Consider the following 10630-nt stretch of genomic DNA (forward strand, 5'->3'; position numbering starts at 1 on the left):
GTCATCGTCGGTACGCAAGAAGTAGCAAAGTTAAGTATTCTAGGCCTAGTTTTACCTACCGCCAAGTGGAAGTAGTCTAACATATAACCACTTCAGGAAGTAGTGCAAGTGGGAAAAATCTACTTGAAACAGGAAGTATTTCGTTACTGTTGTGCTCACTTGTCTATCCTTATACCAATGGTTGAGAAGTGGACAAATTTATAACTATCTTCACCTGACATAAATAAAGCATCTTCAAATAGTTATAAAAAGACGTCGATGTAAATACTTCAACATTGTACACCACGTCATTCGCAAATGCAATATCATTCTCGGTCACAATCCCGATCCCTATGACTGCTTGGAATATGAAACCATAAGTTTATTTGCTCATTTCATCAACAGTATCACGAGTTGCAAGTGTACAGCAACATCATCACATACTGGCGTAGTCAACGAAAATAAGTAACAGCACCTGCAAGCAGTAGAAAATGTCATACCATCGACCTCGAAGACCTAATTTCCCCGGTGATGATACCCGAACACAGGGTGCGCACTGCACAGTGCAGAGTAAAATTGTGCACTCACGAAATTGGTTTTCAATTATCTCATGCTGTGGTACATTTGAGCTAAACTTGATTGGTCTGTGAAGACTCTTCCCACAAGTGGGACAAAAACATCAAAATATGTATAAGCTGACTTTGCACATGAATATTTATGACAAAATTCGGTCGAAAGCCCGAAAAAAAAAATTTGCGCTTGTTATGTACGTGTAGTCAAAACTGGAATTCAACTGACAAGTCCCGCCATCTTGATGAGACGATGAGCCTAAAACTTGTGGAAAGTATATTTGCATCGTTTCAAGGTGTTAATATACATTCTGCAATCCAAAAACATTGCAACAGGCACACCCCTGCCCTAACACACGAGGAAAAATTCGACTAACAAAACACCCATGAAATGTGCAATTCACAAAAACGACAAAGCATTGAAATTGCAACATGATTGAAATTCATCCTACCTAGAATCAAATGAAATATACTGAGTTGCTTCACATAGTTCTCATGCCATATGTTTAGCCAAGTTGGCCATGATCTCGAAATTTGAAATACCATACTGTGCTTGATACAAGAAGTAAAAGACGAGACTTGCAAAACCAATATTATTAGAAATACGGATTGACAGATGAGATAACGTGTTAAGAATATCTACCAACACTAACGAAGCACAGGCATTAATTTCATTCCGAAACAAACTTCATCTTTTGCCAGTCTCCAGCTCCTGATCGACATCATGCAGAACATAGACCAGTGGTTCTCAAACTGGAAGGGGTGGGGGGGGGGCTTAACAGCCAGAGAGAAAATTCCTAGTTTTACCAGACGTCAATAATTTTAATTATATTATGATATCAATGTCATATTGGGTAGTACCATCCCTTCACCGATGCTAGATTTTTACTCATGCAGGACCTTGTACCGATTAGAAGATGAATTTTAAGAGAACTGGTGGATGATTGTCTTTGTTAGCTGATACTCGTATGGTCTGTCTGTCTAGCATACGTATAGAGTGCGTAAAAAGTCACTAATTTATGGCTAAATGAGATATTTCCTTTCGAGTTCGTGTCATATGACAATATGCCTTATTTTTCTAAGAATCAAGAATTCAAATCGAATTGGCTTACAATAACATCTGAGTATACTCAATAAGGACGTTTTGTAGAATGCCACTTTTAATAGGCGCATTTTATGGCATCCTGAAGAACACAGTTGAATTATTCTCTTGCCGAACATCTGCGACCAGTAGAGAAAGTAAACAAAGGCTCAGGGCTACCATTTTTGACAAAATATTCGATTCAGAATTTTCCACGCTAGGTTCGATTCACCTCCAGCTCCCGATTATTACTTTGTGTATAATCTAAATTTCATACTTGATAAGTCTCACATCAGACAAAACCTTCCATGACATCAAAATATGCTTTGGGATCGCAAACATTCTGGTACGGTAGCTCCTTTCGTTATTTTTCATAAAACGATAATTTTTCACTATCATCAAGGGGAGCATGTCTAAAAAAGTTTGAGAACCACTGGCATAAAAAATTGAAGTTCGAGACACTCTTGAAGGTACAAAACTTCAGTATACAATCGAATAACATTTTAATATTGAAATAAACCCAAATATTATCGGCTGACACTCGTCAGGAGCGATCATCAGCAACTAGTAAAGAAATCAAAAAGAGCTTTTGCATCAATATAATTGGGGATAAGACTATATATATGAAAAGCTCTTTTGAATTCTCTATGATATGCTGAAAAATATACCGGACCAGTGTTAGCCGAATCTATTCGGGTTATTTCAATATGAATTTATCATTGAAATTCAAGAGTGCGTATTCAAATGAGCTATCCAAGTCTCGTATTCAGCAAATCCAGATTTACAGACGTCACACGTAAAGAGCTCGGCGGTAGACAGCTTAATCGCTCCACTCTCGAAATCCTCCAGAGCTTCACGTTTGATCGACCGCATGACTTGCGGCATATTCTCGCACACGCGCTCAGACATCGACTCTACGTCGATCTCCATGTCTGCGACATTCATGTCTTCACCTATTCCGTGCACTGCCTCCAGATGTTGCCGCAACCTGTCCAAGTTATAAAACTCCTCGCTGCACGCCATGCACGAGAACGTCGACAGAGACTGATCGTCGTCGAAAACGGGTGCGATTTCCGGAAAATGCAGATTTCTTTTTACATGCCGAGCTAAGTGGCTGCGATACCTGAAACGCATGCCGCAAACGTCGCATTTATGCGGACGCTCTCCGGTGTGAGTCCTCTGATGTTCCGCGAGCGATTTCTTCTGCGTAAACCGACCCTCGCACAAGTTACATTCGAACGGTTTCTCTCCCGTGTGCGTCCGCAGATGCCTCCTCATGTCGCTACGACTGAAAAACGTTTTTGCGCAGTACATACACTTTCCAGTGTTCATGGAAATACCCAATCTGATCAAAGTGTCCGACCCCAATCCTGGTTCCCTTCCTTTGCATTTCTTAGTGCGTCTGCCGTTGGAACGAGACCGGACACTGTCGATATTGCCTTGGGTATCGCCGCCATCATCATCACTGCATAGAGCGATAATATCCTCATCATGAAAGCCAACTTGATTTTGATTGGTCTTTTCCTGAGCTTTGAGTTCGTCGAGTAATTTAGGATCAAGCTTCATCAGCACTCCGACGCGTCTTTGTGCGATGAGTTTTTCCAAATATTCAGCACTGACTTGTTCGTCAGTTTCATTTTCTTTAGATGCGTCACCTCCGTTTTTTCTCAATTCACTATCACTAGCAACCACATCGACAATTTCGTCAGGATCGTTGTGCGTGATTTCATAGTTAATAACCATATCGTTGGCAAACTCATGATCACCATCTTCTTTGAAATCTTCCTGTGGATGCACCGATTTCATGTGCCTTTTGAGCTGGATCGAATAGCGAAACTTGCTTCCGCAAACGCCGCAAAAGAACGGCCTTTCCCCAGTGTGTATCCTCGTATGCTGTTTGAGTATGCTGGTCCTTGAGAATTTTTTCCCGCATGTCAAACACTTCAATGGGTTACTGAGATGGAAAGCGCGATGTCGCGCGTACGCGCTATAAACCGGGAACGATTTCTTGCACGTTTCGCACTCGTAGTCAGCTTCGTTAGTTTTGGCACCTCTATAACTCTTCATGTGATGGTGAGCGGGCGCTCTGCTGTGATGCGAACGCATGTGAGCGGCCAACGATACCTTTTGCCTGAAACGCAATTTACAGATCTTACACTTGAAAGGCTTCTCGCCGGTGTGAATCAGCATGTGTCGGTTTAAGTGACTCTTGTATCCAAAACACCTGCCGCAGGACGGGCACGAATGCGGCCTGTCTGAAGTGTGCGTTTTTTCGTGCGCTGTCAAAAATTCAACCGTCGAAAACTGGACTTGGCAGTAACGGCATTTGAGACTTTCAGGGTCTGCGATGTCTGCAATCGTCGGGGCGTCGTACTCTACGAGAGGGTTCAGTCCGTTACGAGTTTCCAATCCCCAATCTTCGCTCGTAGCATTTTCTATAATTTGATCGCTCCTGAATTGGAATGCATCATTTTCCAAACCTTCCCTCTTGAGTTGCTCCCAGGCTGATTGATGAATCCTTCGCAAGTGCTTCTTCAGAGTGCTACCCTGCGTGAAAGTTCTCGAGCAAATGTTACACCTGTACGGCCTCTCTCCCGAGTGAATGCGCATGTGTCTTTTTAGTGAGCTGCTACAGCTGAAACTCTGGCTGCAATGCTCGCATTGCTTCTTCTGAGTGACTACTGGCACATAATCTTCATCCAAATCAGAATTAGGGTCTCCTTCCGCGTCGCTGAGTAGCTCTGGTTTATATTCGTCTTCATGAATGGAGAGATGAGTTTCGTAATCTTCACAAGTGTCAAAATCAATTCCGCAAGGCTCGCAATAATTCTGTTTGGACGGCTCAGTGTAAGAAGTTTGTTGCGAGCTTGAGCCAGCCGTGTCTTGTTCATGATTTAACACGGTAATGTTTCCCAAGTACAAACTAGGGTCCATTACAGCGTGTTGCGTGAGGGCGTGTTGCTTCAACAACAGACTTTCAGAGAACTGATTTCCACAAATTTTACAGAAGCACGGCTTCACACCGCTGTGAATTCTGATATGCTTTTTACGAGCGCTCGGACAAAAGGATTCAGACTCAAGATTTTCAAACAATTCAGAATCCTCAAGATTTGATATGTCGCTTTCAGATTTGACATTGGGAAAAAGGCGATTTTGCAATCTTTCTAGCACATCCGAGTTTCTAATCAAGTTCCCCTTTTTTTGCACTCCAAAAAGTGAGCCGGCCGAGTTCTCGTCGACGAAATCATCGTTGAATTCAGCGCTGCCAGATATCTTCGATAGTATTGAGTTAGAGTCGTCCGAGTGAAGCTTCGCGTGTGCTTGGAGGTCCGAGTACACCTCAAATTTTGCAGGGCACTCGACACAGGAGTATAGCGTGTTTGAGTTTTCAACAACAGGGTTGTTTTGCGACCCATCAGTCGCGTCGGCGTCATGTTTTTCGCTGTGTACAAACAATTCTTGAACATCCGAAAATCCGGCGCCACATATACGACATTCATAAACGAAGTTGTTTCGTGGCGTCATACACTTGGTCGGGGTGACTTTGCTGGCACCGGAATTCATATTTATTACGCAGTCGACATCATATCATCGTCTATGCTCTTGACTGATGACAATTTATCTGGTAAATTAGAATAAAAAACACGTTAATAGTTGAGTATAGTATTAATAACTTTCCTTTCAAATAATCACAAGATTGCGACACAATGAATAGATAAGAAGGTGCCGAAACGACATGTAGCAGTCTTCGAAAATACACACTCCTGTATAAACATCAGTTGTCTTCTGTAATAAATTGCGCATCATAGAATGGTTCCTTACATAGAATTATGGCACTTCTTCGATAGTAGGTAGACATCGAACAATGTTCACCATGATCACCAATGAATGGTTCTCATGAACACGTCAAAATTTATAAGCGTCAAAATAAATTGATTTTGCGTTTGGAGAGACGGATATTTGGGTTGCGAGAGGGCTAGGGTCAAAGTTGGGTTTAGGGTATCCCAAGATTAGGGTTGGATGAGGCGGGGTAGTAGGGTTTGGGAGGGGAATATTAGGGTTCGGGAGGGAAGATATTAGGGTTGGGGGCAGGGGATATTAGGGTTGGAGGCGGATTGGGTCAAATTTGGGGTTAGGGATCCAAAGATTAGGGTCGGAGGTGGGTTAGGGTATCCCAAGATTAGGGTTGGAGGTGGGGGATATTAGGGTTGGAGGTGGGGGGATATTAGGGTTGGAGGTTGGTTAGGGTATCCTAAGATTTGGGTTGGAGGTGGGTTAGGGTATCCCAAGATTAGGGAAGGAGATATTACGATTGGATATATGGATATTTGGGTCGGATATCGTGCCCCCCCCCCCCAACCCTAATCTTGGGATACCCTAACCCCCCCTCCAACCCTAATATCTCTCACCTCCAACCCTAATATCACCCATTCCCCAACCCTAATATCCACAAACACTAATATCCCCCCCCCCCCATCCTAATCTCAAAGCGAAAAAAAATTAGTTTGACGTTTAGAAATTTTAACGTGGTCATGAGAAACGTTTATTGGTAATCATGATGGACATTGTTCGATGTTTACCTACTATCGAAGAAGCGCCGAATCATTAGGTAGGATAATATTAAATGAAAAATTGGGCGCCACATTGCCACCAATTTCACTACGGCCTGGGCCTTAGGCGATGAAAAGAAAAGGCAAGCACACTGAAAAGTAACAGAAGAAAACATGAAAGGAATAGGAATAAAAATTAGGGATAAGACGGAAGGCAGTGTCGGTACATCAGATCATGGACCGGTGATCTCAAGCGGCAAATAGTAATTGTACATCATGATCCACGGTATTCTGCTTTTGCATGCTGGGATAACACTGCACGCTACAAAATCGGATGGCAATGACAAAAATTTATTCCAGCATAAATTTAAAAATTGCCGATCGCGGGCTGGTTAAAAGTTCAATGCACGATCCCAGGGTTGCCAACTATGACAGGGATTTGGGTGCCATATTTTTCGTAAAATAGTGTCAAACCGACTGAAATACTGTCAAAATTGAGTTCTGTAAGTGAACTATCCTCATAATATACAGTACAGAGGAATGAATTTCAATAAGGCTATTAGCTCAAATTATGCTGCTGAAGGAAGATCATATGGCGATTGGCGTATAGGCTACATCTTGGTCTTGGTGGAATTCATTTTTCTCTGCATAGGGTCAAGTCAAATCAGAAGAATTACACAATTTTACAACAAAAGCAGAGTGAATACGAACTTGGAAAGCTATATCTTCATTGATCAGCAATGATTATATCTTACGCCTCAACAATCTAGACTCCGTCTGAAATCGTTTCTCTAAGAAAGGAAAAACTTCTCTTGTAGTCTAAATGGTGAACGATACTTGACATTACCAACAAACTTATAACAATGAGTAGGGGAGAGGAGGCCAAGATGAGACACGGGGCAAGATGAGACATGCAATTTTTTCACAGAAAAATTTTCTTATGGACAGATTCCTTCAACTATGTTGTTCCCACAATGCCATTCCATAGTCCTACCATATTAACAAGGCAAACAGATTTGAGGTTGGGAAGAAAAATGCCAAAAACTATATTTTCATAGCCTATGTCAGTTATGTGAATTCATGTTTGTAAGGGCATACCTATCCTAGTACTTAATATTATAAAACAAGAATACTGGTTGAGTGCAATATTAGCAGTGTAATCATGCGCTTACCTCTGAAAAGTAACGGACAGAAATGTTTTTATTTGAATTTATATGTTAATTTAGGTGTGGGGGTAAGATGAGACAAAATCATGGGGGTAAGATGAGACATGGGTATCAGAGGGCTTTTCTATTGAAGGCCTCGGAAGATTAAAAATTTACTGTTGAAGGCACACAAAATGTATTATTTATCTAGTAGTTTACCAGATGTGATATTACAAGACAAAATAATAACGAAACTCTTATTGTTGCTGGATCTGGTTTTCGATGTCACTTATATTTGTATATGATGTACCAATTCTTTTTAAAAATGAATTATTTCATGATTATTATATTTTATTCACGATGTTGCTGGTTGATTCATCATTTGGGGTGAATTGGTGGTGTAATGAGCATGAATTGCTTGGTGTCTCATCTTAAACACAGTGTGTCTCATCTTACCCTCACCTGGGGGTAAGTTGAGACATTTGAGCAAGGATTTTTGAAGGCCAAGAAATCCATCAGTATGTTATTCAATAGAACTCAAGCCATCGTCATAGAAAGTAGAGATCACAGGCTTTCCATTGGTACCAAAATTAATCCTCAGAAGGCATTATTCTTTGAGTGGCCTTGAATTATCAGAAAAGTGTCTCATCTTGGCCTCCTCTCCCCTACCAGACGAAGTCACTAGCGACCTAATAATTCAATTTCAATGTAATGCAAGATAGGACGTAAGAGACCTATATCATATGCTTACTGTGACTGTAGGTCTATTCTAAACAATCTCAAATACTTCCCTAGGTATACGAGGTAAACAGCACTTTGTGCAGATCTAATCAATTAATATTTTAATGTAACGTGACGGCAAGTCGGCAACAAGATTTACTCCTGATAGTTGAAATGAAGAACTTAGCCCTAGCCGTAACTCAACGTAAGTGCCAGTATTGTGCTAACGTGCCAAACACCATGCAAATGTGCAAAAATCTCGAAACTTAGTATCCGAACGCGCCAATTGGCAATACTTCACGCTATAACACTGCACAGTGCAGATCGTTCTTTATAGCAAGCGGCTGCCCAGCACATGCACATTACATACATTGCACAACTCAGGAGAGAACTAGAAGTTGTCGTTTTGTCATCAATGTAAACCAGAGATGAGCGGATTTGAAATTCCTATGTCCTAATCCAATCCAAATCCGAACCTTCAAATCCATATCCAAATCCTAATCCATGACTTTTTCACATTCAAGTCCATGTCCAATCCTAATCCGATTCCAACTGGAAATTCAGAAAAAATACTAATTTATGCAATGGAGGGATTCGAAAATTTTCTTTCACAACCAACGATTCACTTGATTCAAGATAACTTAGTAACCATAAGTACATTATTAACTGATCTGAATAAAGTTTGTAGCCACTCGCCACACGACATTTTAATCTCCCAGAAAATAGGTAAATCCAATCCAAATCCTAATCCGTTCTGAAAAAAATGTCAAATCCAATTCAAATCCGACAAAATTTCACAAATCCTGTTTTTTCAAAACCTAATCCTAATCCATGCTCATCTATGATGTAAACATCGAATGGCAACGACCAATTTCTCAGCTTCGTTCCGCTTCGCTGAAGCTTTCTCAGAGTTATTTTACGGCAGCTGCTTTAGGATTTCCGGCAATCCAAAGTTGTCTTCCAGAGCGCAGATTTTACTGAATCTGGACTTGATCGAAAGCTACTGTCACACTGACTTTGAAAATATAAATGAAAATATGATCAGGCACTGAACCACTTATAATTAGCCCTGTAAGTCTGAATTATCGGCATGGTCCGAACAATCAAAGAGCCGCGATCGCGTTTTTGTTATGTCGTTAGACATCCTCCTATCTGTTCATGATATCGCATTGTACATTGTGTGTGACCTGTTCAGATGAAAATTATAACCCAACGATGTTATGTTATATGGTGTTTGTTTTGCGGTCAACCGATTGTTCTGAACAATGCAGATTTTGGATGTTGAAGGTGATTTTTCATCTTAGTACGGAACCTGACCATATTTTTATTGATATTTTCGGAATCAGTGCGACAATAGCTTTCGATCAAGATCAGATTCACAAAATTCTGAGCTATGGAAGACAACTTTTGGATTGCCAGAAATCCCTGAGTTGCTGCCGTAAAATAAGTCTGAGTGAAGCTTCAGTGAAGCGGAACGAAGCTGTAAAATCGGTCGCTGCCGTTCTATGTTTACATTCGATAGTAAATAACCATATAGTGTCCTAGATGGTGTGGCCAGGGCCGTAACAACACTTCGTCAGCCCCCCCCCCCAAACGTTGGTCTTGGGGCCCCCATATGATGATAAATCAGACCCCACTCACGTTGGGAGCTGTTTACCGCTGTACTCATCCTCTATAAAATCCAGAGGTGGTCAGTAACGAAGTACTTCTACTTTTTCGAAGTACTCAAGTAGTTTTCCTCTACTTCTAGTACTTACTCAAGTAGATCTGATTTTCGCTACTTCTACTTCTACTTCATAATATTTTGTGATCTACTTACTTACTTTTCGCTATTTTCAGTTTGTCAAGTAGAAGTAGTTCAATCTTCCAATCAGGAAGATAGCCTGAGGAATTTCGGGGCTGTTTTCACGGAGTATCAACATTTAACTTTCATAAGAGTAGAGTAAAGCCCAGAATTTTCGTCGCGCTTCGCGCGCAGTGGATATACGGCGTTACCAGTATGATTTCACGAAAGTATCGATAAATATAATTCAGGTAGCGGCTTGGCGTGGTTCCGTTCACACAGGGATATCTAGAACTAGATATCTAGATATCCCTGAGTTCACACCACATTGTCGCCCTTCGCCCATATGAAATAATTCATCGCAGTATATATGGCTCATTATAACGTTTGAAACTGATGTTTCGCAATCTAGCATTTACTTGTCATATCGTAATCTAGCATGCCCATGACGCGTCCTAACCCGGAAAAGTGGACTCTGATATTTTTTTAAGTTTTAGAACTGTTTTAGCATACCACCTTTGAAACTTTCTGGACTAAAGGCACGAAAAACATGTTCCACTTTTATAACTAGTATTTATGCTCCATTCCAATTCCTAGTGTCATATACTTTGAGTTATAATTAATATAAGTTCTTTAGTCTGGATAACATACATGTTGAAGTATAAAATCAAGTGTAGTAATGCCTTTAATTTACGGAAATAAAGCTACACAGTATGGCATTTTTACGGTCCACCATATTTTGTATTAGCGTTTACTAATCGCGCAAAGAGTTTACATCGTATCCTATACAACTTCTCCGCATT

General features: G+C 40.9%; 1 protein-coding gene across 1 annotated transcript; it reads right to left on the reverse strand.

The window, feature by feature from the left end:
* Window positions 1-346: 346 nt before the first annotated feature.
* LOC145442793 (uncharacterized) lies at window positions 347-6024 on the reverse strand. The gene has a single exon (XM_080320799.1). It carries the CDS (start codon window positions 5191-5193, stop codon window positions 2356-2358), a length of 2838 nt encoding a protein of 945 aa, XP_080176925.1. The 5' UTR covers window positions 5194-6024; the 3' UTR covers window positions 347-2355.
* Window positions 6025-10630: the final 4606 nt, after the last annotated feature.

The sequence above is a fragment of the Botryllus schlosseri genome, chromosome 7 (genome assembly GCF_051294905.1).
Source record: "Botryllus schlosseri isolate E-star chromosome 7, Bs_hap1, whole genome shotgun sequence".
NCBI classification, from domain to species: Eukaryota; Metazoa; Chordata; class Ascidiacea; order Stolidobranchia; family Styelidae; genus Botryllus; species Botryllus schlosseri.